Source organism: Diadema antillarum, unplaced genomic scaffold (genome assembly GCF_040938485.1).
Source record: "Diadema antillarum isolate AM-2024a unplaced genomic scaffold, OU_Dant_1.0 seq00000320_RagTag, whole genome shotgun sequence".
Lineage (NCBI taxonomy): Eukaryota > Metazoa > Echinodermata > Echinoidea > Diadematoida > Diadematidae > Diadema > Diadema antillarum.
The window spans coordinates 214,852-233,340 of NW_027271339.1; the positions used below are offsets into that span (position 1 = coordinate 214,852).

The following is an 18,489-nucleotide window of genomic DNA, read 5'->3' on the forward strand; positions in this document are numbered from 1 at the left end:
CACATCGATCCTTGACCTTTGCCCCCTCCCATTACTCCCAACCCCAACCACCCCCCCCCCCCCTAAAAAAAAAAAAATCACAAGAGAATCACGGTCGGGCAGTAAGTTTCGTTTGGAAATACATGTACTCACCTTCAGAAATTGTATACAGATATGGGGGAAATGGCAGTATTTTAAGATTTTAACCATTATGATTTTGACCGGTCACTTTGAGCATGTTTACACAAATGTTATATGCTAAAAAACACTTCGTCCACTTCCACATGCACACAATCATGTCAAGTTTCATGGCCAACGGTTTCAACAAAATTTATTACGAATGAAGGACAGACAAATGCCTCAGGCGACACTTCGTACGTTATAGCGGTGACATACAATCTTAATGTGAGTCAAAACTTGGATAGTCTGAAAGACACCGCGAGGAATTCAAAGAAAAAAAAATCATATAGTTTTCCCGTCACACTCTAATTTCCCACTTCTTTCCATCGTTTTGGATCTGTCGGAAAGCGGTGCATCATTACACTTGAGCCAGGTCGGTTAGCGCAACGCCATGCTGCGCAGGAAAGGCATGACGAATTTTCGGTTTATCGCAGTAAGATATCAAAATATTTTTCGTATACTTCAATGAAATAGACAACGGCAAGGACACTGCACCGTGACTGATATTGGGGATGTCCCAAAAGGCAAGCAATATTAACGCGTAGCTGCGCATGTTTAACAATGGGCACTGCGTATGAACTCTGCTCACGCCCGCGTGATTAACTTTGGTAACGACATGGCGCCTGTAGATCACGGGACCAGCTTTTGACCAATCACAGGCTTCAAAACACATAAGCCGAAAACCGAGTTGGCCAGACTCTCTTAATATACGGCACTGGCACCTTTAAGCCATAACAATATATTGCAACCGTGTTACCAAGGATGCGCGCTTTGACGCATCAATGCTAGGCATCCTAACACCCAGCGCGCATCCTGGCAACAGTGCAATGTTACGTCATAATGAAATGACAATGAGTATAAAGCATACATAAAAATACTTGGCACGACTGATACAGAAGTAATTTCTCTGAAGACGCAGCTGCGTTGGTGATGTAAAAGCAGTGCATTATTTCTTTCAAAATTCAACATACACATAAATTAACTTTAATTCTAGTGTATAGATAATCTTTACATAATCTGAAATTATCATGATTGATATAAACATTCGATTTTTTTTAAATCTAATGTTTATATTAATCATGATAAATCTTTACATAATCTGAAATTATGATTAATATAAACATTCGATTTTTTTTTTAATCAAATGTTTATATTAATCATATGACAACAACAACAAAGCATGGGAAAAACAAAAGGGACAGAAACAGTTCGATGTTTCTATGGGGCTTTTGACGGAGCCGAGATATGCGAACTAGTTGGATTATATGCACTCTCACTCTTGAACAAAAAACTGAACACATACAGCGTAGGATTATACCGAGACGATGGGCTGGCAGTGCTCAGGAGAGCCTCTGGGAGTAGAGCCGATAGGGCGCGAAAAGACCTCATCAAAGTTTTTGATGAGCTCGGTCTGCGCATCGCTGTCCAAACCAACCTCAAGGTAGTGGACTACCTAGATGTCACACTCAATCTAGACACTGGCACCTTCCAACCGTACAGGAAACCAAACGACATCCCCCTCTACGTCAATAGGGACTCCAACCACCCGCCCTCTACACGAACACAACTACCCTTAGCAGTTGAAAAACGCATATCGACATTATCTTCAAACGAAGACATATTCCACAACGCAGCGCCACTGTACGACGAAGCCCTGAAAAAAGCGGTTACGAGAAAAACATCAAGTACTCCAAACCGAGTGAAGAGGGAAAGAGAAGAAAAAGGAAAAACAGGAGCAAGAATATCACGTGGTTCAACCCACATTACAATGTGCCAGCGACTAAGACAAATGTGGGGGGTAGATTTCTAAAGCTCATCAATAACACTTTCCCAAAGGGCACAAGCTGAACCCAATATTCAATAAGAACACGGTAAAAGTGAGCTACAGCTGCATGAAAAACATGGATGCAGTCATAAAATCCCACAACCAAAGAGTTATCAGACAATCCAAGTCACATGACACCGATCCCAAAAAGATCGCCAAAAAGATCAATGCCCGTTGAGAGGAGGATGCATGGAAACGGCTCTTGTGTATAAAGCAACCGTCAAACATGACAATGAGGAAAAGTGCTACTACGGACTGGCGGGGGGTACCTTCAAGGACAGATATAGGAACCATGTGAAATCCATCAAGAACGAGATATACAGAAACGAAACCCAACTCTCAAAATACATCTGGAGCCTGAAAGACAAACGCGCAAACTTCACACTGACATGGGACATCAGGGGCGTCACCAGCTTTTTTTCAAGGGGGGTGCGTTTTGACCCTAATGTAACGAGACTTTTTTTTTTTTTGGACAGACATTCGGAATATAGGAAGCTCTCAATTCCTAGACTTTTACTGTTGTTGAGGAACACCAAGCGGGGAAAGGGCACCGGCGTAGCCAGGATTTCATCTTTTACAGTAAAAAAAACTACCATTTGGAGCTATATTTTTTCGCTTTGGAAATAAAGGGGGGAGGGCGCACCGGGCACAGCTGCCGGCAATTACTGGCAGCAACATCAGGAGAAAGGCATAACAATTAAATGCGAGCGAGCGGAGCGAGCGAGCTTGAATATTTTGACATTTTACAGTAAAAAAAAACCCCTGCTGTTTGTTGCTATATTTTTTCGCTTTGGAAATAAAGGATGGGGGCGCACCGGGCGCAACTGCTGGCAATTACTGGCAGCAACATCAGGTGAATTGCATAACGATTAAATGCGAGCGAGCTTGAAAATTTTACATTTTACAGTCCAAAAGCTGCCGTTCTTAGCCATATTTTTTCGCTTTGGAAATTAAGGGGGGGAGGTGGAGCTCATGCCACCGGGCGCAACTGCTGGCAATTACTGGCAGCAACATCAGGTGAATTGCATAACGATTAAATGCGAGCGAGCTTGAAAATTTTACATTTTACAGTCCAAAAACTGCCGTTCTTAGCCATATTTTTTCGCTTTGGAAATTAAGGGGGGTGGAGCGCATGCCACCGGGCGCAACTGCTGGCAATTACTGGCAGCAACATCAGGTGAGTTGCATGCATGACGATTAAATGCGAGCGAGCGAAGAGAGCGAGCTTGAAAATTTTACAGTTTACAGTCCAAAAACTGCCGTTCTTAGCCATATTTTTTCGCTTTGGAAATTAAGGGAGGGGGCGCACGTACCGGGCGGAACTGCTGGCAATTACTGGCAGCAACATCAGGTGAATTGCATAACGATTAAATGCGAGCGAGCTTGAAAATTTTACATTTTACAGTCCAAAAACTGCCGTTCTTAGCCATATTTTTTCGCTTTGGAAATTAAGGGGGGGTGGAGCGCATGCCACCGGGCGCAACTGCTGGCAATTACTGGCAGCAACATCAGGTGAGTTGCATGCATGACGATTCTATGCGAGCGAGCGAAGAGAGCGAGCTTGAAAATTTTGACATTTTACAGTAGAAAAACTGCCGTTTGTAGCTATATTTTTTCGCTTTGGAAATTAAGGGGGGGGCGCACCGGGCGCAACTGCAGACAATTACTGGCAGTAACATCAGGGGAATTGCATAAAGATTAAATGCGAGTGAGCGAAGAGAGCGAGCTTGAAAATTTTACATTTTACAGTCCAAAAACTGCTGTTCTTAGCCATATTTTTTCGCTTTGGAAATTAAGGGAGGAGGCGCACCGGGCGGAACTGCTGGCAATTACTGGCAGCAACATCAGGTGAATTGCATAACGATTAAATGCGAGCGAGCTTGAAAATTTTACGTTTTACAGTCCAAAAACTGCCGTTCTTAGCCATATTTTTCGCTTTGGAAATTAAAGGGGGCGGGAGGGGGGGTTGGAGCGCATGCCACCGGGCGCAACTGCTGGAAATTACTGGCAGCAACATCTGGGGAATTGCATAAAGATTCAATGCGAGCGAGCGAAGAGAGCGAGCTTGAAAATTTTGACATTTTACAGTAGAAAAACTGCCGTTTATAGCTATATTTTTTCGCTTTGGAAATTAAGGGGGGGGTGCGCCGTGCGCAACTGCAGACAATTACTGGCAGTAACATCTGGGGAATTGCATAAAGATTAAATGTGAGCGAGCGAAGAGAGCGAGCTTGAACATTTTACATTTTACAGTCCAAAAACTGCCGTTCTTAACCATATTTTTTGGGGGGCGCACCGGGCGGAACTGCTGGCAATTAGGTCCTACTGGCAGCAACGTCAGGTGAATTGCATAACGATTAGATGCGAGCGAGCTTGAAAATTTTACATTTTACAGTCCAAAAACTGCCGTTCCTAGCCATATTTTTTCGCTTTGGAAATTAAGGGGGTGGAGCGCATGCCACCGGGCGCAACTGCTGGCAATTACTGGCAGCAACATCAGGTGAATTGCATAACGATTCAATGCGAGAGAGCGAAGAGAGCGAGCTTGAAAATTTTGACATTTTACAGTAGAAAAACTGCCGTTAGTAGCTATATTTTTTCGCTTTGGAAGTTAAGGGGGGGGCGCACCGGCGCAACTGGACGATTACTGGCAGTAACATCAGGGGAATTGCATAACGATTAAATGCGAGCGAGCGAAGAGAGCGAGCTTGAAAATTTTACATTTTACAGTCCAAAAACTGCCGTTCTTAGCCATATTTTTTCGCTTTGGAAATTAAGGGAGGGGGCGCACCGGGCGGAACTGCTGGCAGTTACTGGCAGCAACATCAGGTGAATTGCATAAAGATTAAATGCGAGCGAGCTTGAAAATTTTACGTTTTACAGTCCAAAAACTGCCGTTCTTAGCCATATTTTTCGCTTTGGAAATTAAAGGGGGCGGGGGGGGGGGTGGAGCGCATGCCACCGGGCGCAACTGCTGGCAATTACTGGCAGCAACATCTGGGGAATTACATAAAGATTCAATGCGAGCGAGCGAAGAGAGTGAGCTTGAAAATTTTGACATTTTACAGTAGAAAAACTGTCGTTTGTAGCAATATTTTTTCGCTTTGGAAATTAAGGGGGGCGCACCGGCGCAACTGGACGATTACTGGCAGTAACATCAGGGGAATTGCATAAAGATTAAGTGCGAGCGAGCTTGAAAATGTTGACATTTTACAGTCCCAAAACTGCCGTTTGATGCTATATCTTTTTTTTTTTTTTTTTTTTTTTTTTGCTTTCGAAATTGAGGGGGCGCACCGGGCAACTGCTGGCAATTACTGGCAGCAATATTAGGAGAATTTAAATGCGAGCGAGCGAGCGAGCTTGAAAATTGTGACATTTTACAGTCCCAAAACTGCCGTTTGTAGCTATATTTTTTGCAGTAAGGGGGGGGGGCGCACCGAGTGGAACTGCCGGCAATTACTGGCAGCAACTTTAGGAGAATGGCATTACGACTAAATGCCAGTGAGGGAGCTTGAAAATTTGACATTTTACAGTCCAAAAACTGCCGTTTGTAGCTATACTTTTTCGCTTTGGAAATTAAGAGGGGCGGGGGGGGGGGGGGACGCCCGGTGCACCCCTCCCCCTGGACCCGCCACTGGTAGTCAAGGGTGTCGGTTTATGTTCATGACTGGGGGAGGTATCACCAGCGAGGTGGCGTCGAAGTGACCAAGTATGGGAAGGATGTCCAAAATCTATGTATATAGTCAACACTGTATAGAATACACTTGCACTAGTAGATAATTAAGTATAAAATCAGTGCTGCCAGAACCAGGGGTGCGAATTGCTTTTGCCCACGATTTTTTCTTTTCTTTGTTTTTGTCCCCGATGCAAAATTTCAAAAAAAAATTGATAAATAGATAAAAAATTATAATCATTTAGTGTCCGGCGTTGAGGTCGCTCGCAGACTGAAGTTTTTTTTTTTTTTTTTTTGTTTTTGTTTTTTTTTTTTTTTTTAAGGGTCTGAAGGGGGGTGCGTTCGCACCCAACGCACCCCCCCCCCCCCCTGGTGACGCCCATGGACATCCAAAAAAAGTCAAACTTAACTCTAAGAACGAGTGGCATGTGCAACCTCTGCCTCGATGAGAAGGCCATCATCATCAGACACAAAAAAGCACTCAATAAAAAGTCCGAACTTATATCCAAATGCAGACACCGGAAAAGAAAAACCATCCATGCGTCAAACCGATCCACCGCGCCACATGAGCACAGAAACACACCACTTTGTCAGTCTGCCTGAAGATCGCGACAGCGTGAAACCGCCGGTAGCAGACAAGGCACCAAAACACAGGTACGCCTATGTGGGGATGTGCTAATTATGCAGAGACATCAGCAACGGAGGGGCGCCCCCATGTGGCAGGCACCTCTCTGCTTGCTGTTCACAGGTGAGTAGATGAAAATGAGAACGTCGCATGCTGCTGTATTATCATTATTGGTAATTGTTATGAAGAGTTTTAGGGGCCAAACAGGCATATTATGTGGAGTGAGAGTGTTTGTCACAATTTACATGAAGCCATTCTATTTGTCTCTGGTTGATGGTGGTTTTGTTCAGTGGCACTGAATGCACGGTAACATGTATGTACGTACCTGTGTTAAGTCGGTCTACGGACGTGTATTGTGTGTACGGGCGTATGTAATTGCGGCTGCCGTAGTCTTGTACGCACAATGTAGTCGTAGTGCAGTAGTACAATGCAAGGGCTGCAGGTCTGCGTAGGTTTGTGTACGTGACCAATTACGGTATTGAACAGTGTATTATGTAGCGCTGTGTAACGGTATAGGGCGTTTAGCGTGATCTGTGTTCTCTGGTATTACATGGTGCTGTGTACTATCGGGCGCCTATAATAGTGTGATATGAATTTAAGATGCTGGTTTTGATGGAAGCTATTTACCTATGGATACTACATTTTGGTAATGCATTTATGGTGATAGAGTTGAGGATTAAAGTTTAACCAGAGAGATGTGTAGCGTAGGCACATTATAGGCACGATGTTGCAACATTTGTAATGTATTTAAGATGAAAGAGATGATAAGAATCAAAGTTAATCAAAAGAGATGTTCAGTGCAGTAAAGGCACAATGTTATACAATAAGGGTTGTACAGTAATTCAGCCGAGGTTTTAATCAATAGAAGGAACCCTTGTATTGCATTCCTTAGTGACTCGTGATGGTTGTGTAGGTTGCGGTTATAGTGCTACAGCATAACTTATGTAGTAGGAGGGTCTCGGTGTAAGAAGTGATGTGAGTTAATTATCTCGGTTAATTATAGGCTACAACGAGCGGGTTAGAGGTGTGTGTACGTAGTGTCGATGGTAACATTTGTGTTATGTAGAGGCTATGATAAAGAAGGAGTTTGATAGAGGTGTCCCAGATGAGACATTCTTTCTTTTAAGGATTCCAATTGTTTTAGAAGTGCATAAATATAATAATTCTTGGATTAAGTCAGGGTAGGCCTACATTCGGATATGGTACCATAATTATACGTCTGACGTGTCATATCATATACTTCTTATGTCATGTGATAATTCTCACAATACATTGCATGCAGTTCGATCCTTAACGTGGGAGGTTATGAAAGACTCAGTAGTAATGTTGGGACGTATTTTAATATTGCGCCTGCTTTATATGGTACTGTATGCATATGTTCGATCAGTTTGTGTGAATCGTTGATACCGAGTTATGTAAAACGGTTGCTACAGTTGGTACACTTTAATAAAACAGACCTCTCTGCTTGCTGTTCACAGGACTCCTGTCTAGTGTTTGTCTTTATTGACTGCACGACCTCCCACCCAAACCCACGTGCCGTATAACCATCTCCATCATAGACACACACATACACACACACCGTCTTAACATCAATCCCGCCTTCTCCATATTTCTCCCTCATTCGCCCCCATTCGGCCACCCCCTATATATATATATATATATATATATACATATATGTTGATAAGGTAGTCCACGTGTTGGCAAGATAAAAAGATAAGTAACAAAACTGCAACAAAGTTCATGCTGTACACGTATTAACCAACGATTTATTTCTTCACACAAATTTTCGAGCGTCTCGCCGCCCTTTCTCAAGTGTTGATACTGAGAGAACAATAACAAAATTAAGCCATAATAGCCGGGTTCACACGTACAAAATAGCGGGATGACGATCGCGATGCACATCCCGAATTTTTTTGCGAGCGTCCACACGTACCAAATTAGCGGGATAGCGATCGCGATCGGTATCCCGCTAATTTGGCGAGCGTCCACACGTACCGAATTATCCCGCTAATTGCCGATAGAGATAACAGCAAAGCCTGCAAACTGGGTCACACAGCGCCCTTCTCTATCACCGCCTGCGCGCACTTACCTTTGTCCATTGTCTTTTACGCGTCAGTTGTATGGTTCGCGCGCTGTTGTTGTTGTGCTCCAAAGAGGTGAAGGAGCTGTTCGCAGAGGCTTGCGCCTCGCCGTTGTGATCAGTGCCACATCTGGATCCCTACCGAGGTGACAGACGTGTGCGATGCCAGATCATACGTAGTCACTACTCCCAATAGCAACAAGCTCAGGAGGAACAGGGTGCACTTGAGAGACGTGCCGCAAATGTCTCTGTCAACCTCAAGTATGCCACACGACGACCCTGCACAAAGTGAGGGTGATGCCCCGCTAGAGGGAGTGAGAGATAAGGTACAACATCGCCAGGCTTTTTGGCACTGATGGTTCCTACATCACTCGTTCCGGACGTGTCAGCAAAAAGCCTTCTCGATGTCAATATTAGCAAGCACTTGCTGTGACCAAAATAATAACACTTTGATTATGAATAATTTATAAGAGTTGTATACTTTCAAAATTCCAGGGAAACTATTAACAATTCCACAAGCTTGTTTGATTGGAATTTCTAGATGTGCAAGAATTTCATTCATTCATGTCTGTATGTATCATCAGTTTATCTACAAACCTGAATTAGGCATAGCACTGTATGCTACAGAACATGAAGTTGTAATCTCCCATCACATTACAATGTATATACCAGTATGTATAGTTATTTTATTAGTGGGGTGGCTTAGTGACAAATATACTGATAATCGTGACACGCCGGACAAAAGTGTCATTTTTTCCTCAGACATTTGTATATATATAAAGATCAAAATTAGGGGGTGCTCCAAGAAATCCGCTAACAGAAAAAATGAGAAAACGCCCTTAATTTGTACATAACAATAATGTCTGAATTCAAAGACTATACACAGGGCATTCGCCAGATTTCTGTACAATGCAATGCAATGTACATGGTTGCTAGTCTTAAAATTCAGACCCATAATACGACATATTATGTGCATGTTTACAGTAATACACCATTTTTACTGGTTTTCCTATGGTAACAGGTGGTTAGTCTGTGTTGCAGACCTGAGGGAGGTGTGTTGGAATAGTCCAGTTTTCTTAAGCACCTTTTCATTAAATAATTTGATATAATTTCTGGTAAAGGATTTTTTTAGTACTGTCTACCTCCTGTAGAGAAATGGCAAAGAGTGACATGTGACTCTGGCTCAGATACTTTAAATCTTGGGCAATGACTTAGCCAGGTGTAGGACTATGTCACAGCTCATTTTTTCTCCCAGAACTACTAGTTCACCAGTAGAAGAGCTGCATATTCCATTGAGAACTTAAGGTTTTGGGTATTGCCATACATATTTCCTAACAAATTTAACCCGTTTCCTCCAAGATTGTGTGAATTCCATAGGTTTAGCGCAGGGATTACCTGGTTCCCGTAAGCAATTTTTATTGTCCGCACTTCCCCTCTCTATACGTTTCTTATTTCTTATGGGGGTTATTCAAATGTTTAAAAAGGTTAAAAGTTTGTTTTCATAGATGAAGTTGAATTTAGACAATTTGAATATTTTTAAAAATATATTGATATTTGTAATTTCACTCATAAAGACTTAAAGCGGTTTGAATATTTTTGGTCTGATAGCTATGTATAGACACGTTATTAAAAAGTAAAAGCAATGTTTGATTGGTTCACATTATCCAAAGAGGGTGGGATGTAGTTGGCTGGTGAACAAAGTCTATGGGGGAGTTTAAAAAGTTGATAGAAATAAAACAAAATCGGTATAGAGCAGAATCTAAATCACAATATAATATGACAAAATTTCCGACCCCAAAGGCGGTTGATTCTATGATGCTTTATGTCAAAATACATTTCACCAAAATACATGTGATTGATAGGAGGAAAAAGTATAGTACATTAAAAACAATATAGTTCAACTAACCCCATTAGTCCAGCAGCATAATGAAATGATTGTTAAGTTTTTCGCCTTGTCAATTGAAGATGATGTTACATAATGACAATTATCAAAGTCAGCTAGATCTAGTATATCAAGAAACCAAAAAGAAGGGGTGGGGTGGGGAGAAAAGAATGAAGTAAGTTATTAGTATCTGTAGTTTTGGTTTTCAGTATATTCATTTTAATTTCCTTAATTTCCGTTAGGTCATCATGGATTGGAGCATTTGTGTACTAGTAATCTGCCAGGAACAAAAACAAGAAAAACTTAAAGGTCCTATACACTTTTGGGAGAGTGACTTGAAAAAAATGTTCAGGATATCACATTTTATGCATAATATGTGTAGGTCTGGGGGCATTTCATGAAGCATTTTGTCCGACAAGTTGTCGGACAAATTTGCTCTCTGCCAATCAGATGCAAGGATTTCTGTAGTTTGTAACAGTTTGTCAGAAAAATATCTGACCAAACTGCTTCATGAAATGCCCCCCCCCCCCCCCTGTTGTATCACAAGACATCCTACCATAATTTTTATACAGTTTTTGCAATCAAAGCAAACATATAAAGAGATATCAGTATTTTTCTCATTAAAGCATAAATGCGGACGGTTTAGTCTGGAAACATGTTATCATAGAAATATTGTTCACATTTTGTGTTATCAACAATACTTAACATTGATTATACAGATTCATTTTTACAGAGGTTCTTTCTATCCGTAACTCACACTTAAGAACAATTTTCAAGCACTAATTTTGGGTTTTTGCCTTTAATTATCCACAAAAAGGAGGACTCAATGCATAAAAGGTGTATGCTTTATTTTTGGAAAATGTTGAGGAGATCAGGAAAATTATATATATTGATGTAGATTTTGGACCTGAAGGAGCAGTTGAAGCATTTTTCAGAAACAATGCCTTGTGGCATCGTTCTTATCATCATAAATTAATAATGACAAACTCAAATGAAAATTGGAGGGGGGGGGGAGAAAAGACGAACATATTGACATGAGACAGCTTGGTAAAGATTAAACGCTATAATAGACAATGCAGCCTCTTTTCTCAGTTCATACTTATCCAGAGTGTGTGCTTTCTTTCCAGTACCGGTATTATTATTTAGATAGGTTAGGGGAATCCCTTTGAATTGTGTGATACATCATTTTAAAGCTTACAGTCTGCTCTTTCAGAATCTGTCCTTAAAGGACAAGTCCACCTTCATGCACACATGGATTCAGTGAATACAACAATATTAGTAGGACACATCACAGAAAGCTTGGAAAAAATCGTATAATCCGTTCAAAAGTTATGATTTTTTCAGGTATCTGCACAGTCGCGGCTGGATGAAAAGACTACCACAGTGTATGATGTCACATGCGCACATTCTAAGGAAAATAAAATGAGAATTTCACAAAACCATACTTTTTGAATAAAGTTCACATAGTTTCTTTGACTTGCTACTGACGTAGGGTACATGCAGGTAATATGAGACTATTAAGCTCATTTGCATAAATGGCATGAAGATGCATACAGAGAAACCCATCAAACTTTGTTTTCGGGAATTAGCAACTATTCATCCTTCCTTTTATATAGCATTTGCTCCAATCAAATATTTTTGCTGACAGTTAATATGCAAATTATGACATCATCGCAGAAGTCTCATGTTACCTGCATGTGCAGGTAATATGAGACTGTGCATGGTAGACATTGTGTCAATGTTAAAATGACAATCTTATGTCTTAAATTCATGACTTTTTTCTATTGGTGTTGTTTGACTATTTAATTTTAATAGATATCATATGAATATTGTCTAAAACTGAGACAAATAAGACAATTTTAAGCCAAAAATTGATTTTAAGCATGAAACGCCATTTTCCGTGTGTTTGTACACAAATCTCAGAAATTCTCAAATTTGACGCCGACATGAGATTTCATTACCGACATGAGATTATTACGTAAAGGTCTTTTACTTTTATTTTTACAAAATAGGTATCAAATGTTGCACAAAAGTTCAAAGAAAAAAAGATAATCCTGATGGGCATTTTATTATATTTCATTATTCTTTTTTTTTTTTGCAGCTGAGCTAGGCCTGGCCTAGCTCAGTTGCAAAAAGAAAATTGAATAAAAAATAATAAAAACCGCGGAAATATCACACAAAGCGTTGAGACCTCAGTCTTTTATGGTTAAAACTATGAAAATTGTGAATTCAAATGTTTGAAGTAATCGTGTACAGTATCTAACACATGTAAAATAACACTTAAACTAAAGATTATAGCACACCAAATTAATTGTGGCATCAATTTGGAAGCACCCTATCTAAAGTACACAAATATTAATTTACATACATGTTCATATAGCTGTGTGTTGTACTTTGTGATACATTTTTTATATACTTTGAATATAAAAAACCGTCAGAGAAGAAAATGAGGTATTTTGATGTTGGCTTCTATCTAATTAGGCAAGTCAGTTGAAATCAGAGACGTCAATAAAACCTGTCCGCCATATTGACGTCTCATATTACCTGCAGCTTGTTGGGTCTTGTTGGTCCCCTTTGAAGCCATATAACACATATTTAGTACAGTACATAGACCAAAACACACTTTCTTTGGTTAAACCAATCAATGAGCTAACGTAAAATGCAAAGAATTGATTTCACACACAATAACTTTACTTACACCAGTGTAATTGTTGAAATGTCAAATCTTATATCAAGGCTAAAAAATACTGTAATTTTTACATATCTTTTCAGTATTTGGTGATATTCTCACCAAACTTTCAGTCAGCGAGCAGGAAAATCATCAAGAACTAAGCACAGTGATGATATAAAACTATAGATGGCGCTATATGCATTTTGGAAGGGGTTCAGGTGGAGTAATAAGGATTTTTAAGTCACGCGTGCCATATTACCTGCAGTCTCATATTACCTGCATGTACCCTATGTCAAGGGTAATATTATCCCCCCTGCCTTCTGAAAGAGAAGTCGAGTATCCTTTTGTAAGCGAAAATAATTTATGTTGAATTTTCTTTATTCATTCTTTATATCGTTGTACACATGTGACATTACAAGGTATAGTAGTCTTCTCATCCAGCCTCGACTGCATGAGCAGAAACTTCAAAAATTCATTACTTTAGAACGGATTGTCCAATTTTCCTCAAACTCTCACTGATGTGTTCTACTATTGTTGCTGCATTCACTCAACCCACATGCTATAAAGGTGACAAATCTTTGTCTGGCGACTTTTTTGTTGATCAATTATACCAACCCTGATGGAAATCTCTTCAAATTCATAAGTTCTGAAGTCTCCTTTAAGTTTAACCAAAATCTATATATATAGTTGCCATGGCAACATACCACTTAACACTAATGAAAAGTATTTCAAACCTCTATACATCCCGTCGATCAGTTGTACCTATTCAAATGGAATCTCTTCCAAACTGGAAAATAGCCTCCTGTAACTAACTTCAATAAAAACCCTAGTTTTGGGTTGCCATGGCAACGCACAAATCAACAATTATATTTGACCCCTGGTTTATACTCTTGGTACCTTCTATACAACGTTCATATCAAATTTTGTGAAAATTGAATCTTCCTCCCTCGAGAAATAAACAAAAACATGATTTTTAGAAAAAGTTCATTGACCTTTGACCTTTTACCTTTGGAAAATTCACTCCAAATTCAATCAAAATATTTTACTTGTTCTCAATATTCTTTCTGCCAAGTTTTATCCAGATTGGATATTCCTGACCTGAGAAATAGTCAAAAAACCAATTTCACAAATAAAGGTCATTGACCTTTGACCTCTGACCTCCTTCCCAGCATCAATTTTCTTGGAGCACCCTATTTTTTGAGAAGGTACATCATGAAGTACCTTTGGTGAAAAAATCATGCTTTTGTCCGCCGTGTCACGATAATTTCACTAAGCCACCCCACTATATTTCGTGAGTTTACGCAAGAACTCACAGTGAGAGCCCGCTCAACGCGCGCGCAGTCATATCGCTTCTTCGCACGTTTTGCACGAGGGGCTAAGTTCCCTCATCGCAGTCTAAATCAAGTTTTATTCGTCCTTTTAACTGTGCATCGTCGCAATATCTTATCATATTGTGGATTGTTATTATTTATAGCTCAGTTAGAGCTGACTTTGCTTCGGAAGTGGATTTTTATTCACGAGATATCGCGGGATGGAAATTCCGCTTTCCGCTCCCCCACAGCATACAGCTAAGCCTGTCGTGGGTGGCACCACTAGTACGAGCGCCCTGCATACAGCTAAGTCTGTCGTGGCGATGGTGACTACAGCCGTGCATCATGAACCCAAGTGTTCGCCGGCTAGTATTAAGGCTCCAACAAAGAAAGAAGGGAATGGGAAAACCCTTAAAAAACCCACCAAACCAGGCCTGAGTAAGAAGGCAGCTCCCCCTAAAGAGAAGACGGACGCGGAGGTGCTTTCCCGCCTTTCTAAACTCGAATCCATGTTTGAAAAGGTCATGGAAATACTGCCGTCTCAGCCTACTCGTATCCAACAACAGCAACTACGTGCCGGCCATGTTGGCACGGCTTGTACCGCAGAAAACCACGGTGGTGTGCCGTTTGGGGGCATGGATGTGTGTGCTACAGACGATAGTACGCAAGCACGCGGTACGCTGCACGACGACCACGGCGGCAGCAGCTACAGTGGGGATGAATGCGATTTCCCTGCGGCGGCAGCGGGTTACGCACCCGCAGAGCTCACGGGGCGGCCAGTACAAGTGCCATCCTTTGCTGCAAAATTTGCGGTCTCCGCCTGTGTGGGCGACCCTATCAATGACGAATTGGCAAATTCTACAAATTATCTCATCTCCCATTGTCTGGAGGAAAAATCTATGGAAGAGTCAGCGGCAAACTACCCAGCACCGAGCAATTGCCCCAACTTACTAGTCCCTAAAGTCAATCCAGTGATTTGGGATAATGTGACACAGACTACGCGCAGCAGAGACGTTAAGCTACAGAGAGTACAGAAATCTCTTACCCGCGGGCTGTGTGCGTTCCTACAAACTCTTCCTACTGACTTGAACGAGGCGCAACAGGACGCACTCGCTTTACTCTGTAATGCCAATTACGAGATGAATTGCCTGAGAAAGGAGCTGATCAAGCCCGATATGAACGCTGCTTACGCACATCTGTGCAAGCCTACTACGCCCGTGACCGCGTTTCTATTCGGTGATGACTTGGGACAACGTGTAAAAGATCTCAAGGACGAGAATAGGGCTGCCTTTAGTGTGGTTAAAGGCCAGGCTTAGAGATCTACTCATCAGCCGTACCACCCATACAAGCGCACGGCCAGCGGTGGATTCAGCCGGAAGCAATATCGGAACGCAGGCTGGCTCGCAGCTGGCGATACATCCAGGCCTTTTTTAGGCCAGCAGCAGCGGGGATACAGACATTCAGCCCCGCACACGCAGACTCGCCCAACTCCAGCTCATGCGCACAACCGGGGGCAGAGCTACTCGACAGCAACCCCAGCCAAGCCAAACACTGTGTCACGGAGAAAGTAACTGCACTACCCAAGGAGGTAAGTTGCAGGCCTAGCTCTTGTTGTGGAAATACACAATCTACTCACACTGTACAGTCAGTTTTTGACATTGAACATGTAGATGTTCCATTAGACCTGCCCGTTGGGGGTCGATTGAGGCATTTTAGCAAACAGTGGAATCATATTACCACTGATCCTTTCATACTTGATGCAATTAGCGGTTACAAACTTGAATTTCAAGAGGCGTATAGCCCACCTCATAGAGGTAAACCGCCTTACCACTACAGAGTGGGTAATGCTGAGGAGAGCAAGATTGACATTGAAATTCGAAAACTGGCCGAGAAAGGCGTAATCGAAGAATGCCAGCATGTGGCTGGAGAATTTGTGTCCAATATCTTTACACGCCCAAAGAAAAATGGGGACATACGCCTAATTTTAGATTTATCGGACCTCAATGACAGTCTGAATGTACAGCATTTCAAAATGGATAACATCCATACGGCTACAACCCTAATTTCCCCTGGTTGTTACCTTGCCTCAATCGACCTTCGAGATGCCTACTACTCTGTCCCTGTTTACCCCTCATATCGCAAGTATTTGAGATTTGTCTGGCACGAGAAATGTTGGCAATTTAAGGTACTCCCCAATGGCCTTAGTACAGCGCCTAGGCTCTTCACAAAGCTTATGAAGCCGGTGTTCGCAAAGCTGCGACAGGCAGGCCACCTGGTTGTGGGGTATTTAGATGACACTCTCATAATCAGTGAAACTGAATCACAAGCACTAGAAGCGGTGCAAGCAACCACAAAACTGCTCTCTGACCTTGGTTTTGTCATTCATTCAGAGAAATCTATCCTAGAGCCTCAGCAACGGCTCCAATTTTTGGGGTTTATCTTGGATTCGGAAAGCATGACTATAACGCTCCCGCATGAGAAATGTCAAAATATCAGGGCAGTATGTGCGGAATTGCTAGGGAAACAAAACCCTACTATCAGGCAGGTGGCGCAGGTCATTGGGAAACTGATTGCTACTTTCCCTGCTATTCAATATGGCCCCCTCTTCTATCGTAACCTAGAAAGAGACAAAATTCTTGCACTAAAATCAAGCAAAGGGCATTTTGATAGACCTATGAATTTGTCTGAAGCTTCTAAACAGGAGTTAATGTGGTGGTTCAATAACATTCACTGCCAGTCGGCACCAATTAGTCGAGATCGGCCAGCTTTAGAGCTACGTACTGACGCCAGTGGGCAAGGATGGGGTGCCACTGATTTAAGCAGTGAAACTGGCGGTAGATGGGATGATCAGGAGATAGTGCATGCTCAAAACAATGAAATCAACTATCTTGAAATCTTAGCTGCAGGGCTTGGTTTGAAGTCATTTTGCGGCCACCTGCATGATACACATGTGCTCATTAGAACTGACAACACAACAGCTGTAGCCTACCTGAACAATATGGGAGGCATTAAATCTCGAGCCTGCGACAGGGCAGCACGAGACATTTGGGTTTGGTGTAAGGAAAGGAATATCTGGATCACAGCAGCCTATTTACCAGGTCGTGACAATACAGAAGCAGACAGGAGATCTCGTCATTTTAATGACGGAACAGAATGGATGCTGAATAAGAAAGTTTTTACTGATATCACTAAGAAATGTGGTACTCCCCAAATTGATCTTTTCGCGTCCAGACTCAATAAGCAGCTGCCTGCGTACGTTACGTGGCTGCCTGACTCAGATGCGGTTTCTGTGGATGCATTCACTCTGAATTGGGGTGATCTGTATTTCTACGCATTCCCTCCTTTCTGCCTCATCCCCAAATGTCTCCAAAAAATAGAAAACGACAAGGCACATGGTCTCTTGATTGTCCCAAACTGGCCTACGCAAGCGTGGTTTCCTCGCATGAGGAGAATGCTTAAAGATGAACCACTCTTAATTCCTAGACACAGGAATTTGATTACGCAACCAGTATCTGGGGAACCGCACCCTTTACACGCTTGCCTTGATCTGTTATGTTGCAGGTTTTGAAGCTGCCGTTCGAGAACTCTGGCATGAGCAGCAGAACGGTGGACATCTTGGCAGCATCTTGGAGGGCATCAACCCAAAGACAGTATTGTACATAGGTCCTATATAAGGAAATGGAGAAAGTTTTGTACACTTAAGAAGGAAAGTCACCTTCATGCCAAGATTAATTTTGTTTTGGAGTTTTTTACACACATGTTTTATGAAGAGAACTTGAGCTATTCAGCTATTAACTCAGCACGGAGTGCACTTGCTACCTTTCTAGTGTTAGAGGATGAACAATTTACTGTCGGCACTCATCCGCTTCTCTCTCGTTTTATGAGAGGTGTGTTCCAGCTCAGGCCCCCAAGGCCGCGGTATTCGGAAATTTGGGACGTGAATATTGTTTTTAGATATTTGAGAAGTCTAGCTCCCGCTAACTCGCTTAGCTTGAAGCAATTAACGATGAAGCTGTGCATGTTACTGGCCTTGATATCCACCCAGAGGGTACAGACTTTGCATTGCCTGAATCTAGACAGCATGATTCTCAAACAATCTATGGTGTCATTCAAAGTTAATGAACATCTTAAGCAGTCTAGACCTGGGAATTTTGGATTGGACGTACTTTTGAAAGCGTACCCCCCAGACAGACGTTTGTGTGTAGTTACATACATTAAGGCCTTCCTTCGGAGAACCAAAGAGATCCGAGGAGAGGAAAGTCAT

General features: G+C 41.9%; 1 protein-coding gene across 1 annotated transcript; it reads left to right on the forward strand.

The window, feature by feature from the left end:
- The first annotated feature begins 14,268 nt into the window (after positions 1-14,268).
- LOC139730517 (uncharacterized) lies at positions 14,269-17,857 on the forward strand. The gene is made up of 2 exons (XM_071641362.1): positions 14,269-15,813; positions 17,787-17,857. The coding sequence occupies exon 1, from the start codon at positions 14,447-14,449 to the stop codon at positions 15,539-15,541; it is 1,095 nt and encodes a 364-aa protein (XP_071497463.1). The 5' UTR covers positions 14,269-14,446; the 3' UTR covers positions 15,542-15,813; positions 17,787-17,857.
- The last annotated feature ends 632 nt before the right edge of the window (positions 17,858-18,489 follow it).

Excerpts from the sequence above, each read along its gene's own strand:
- LOC139730517 (XM_071641362.1), top strand. The coding sequence starts at position 14,447 with ATGGAAATTCCGCTTTCCGCTCCCCCACAGCATACAGCTAAGCCTGTC.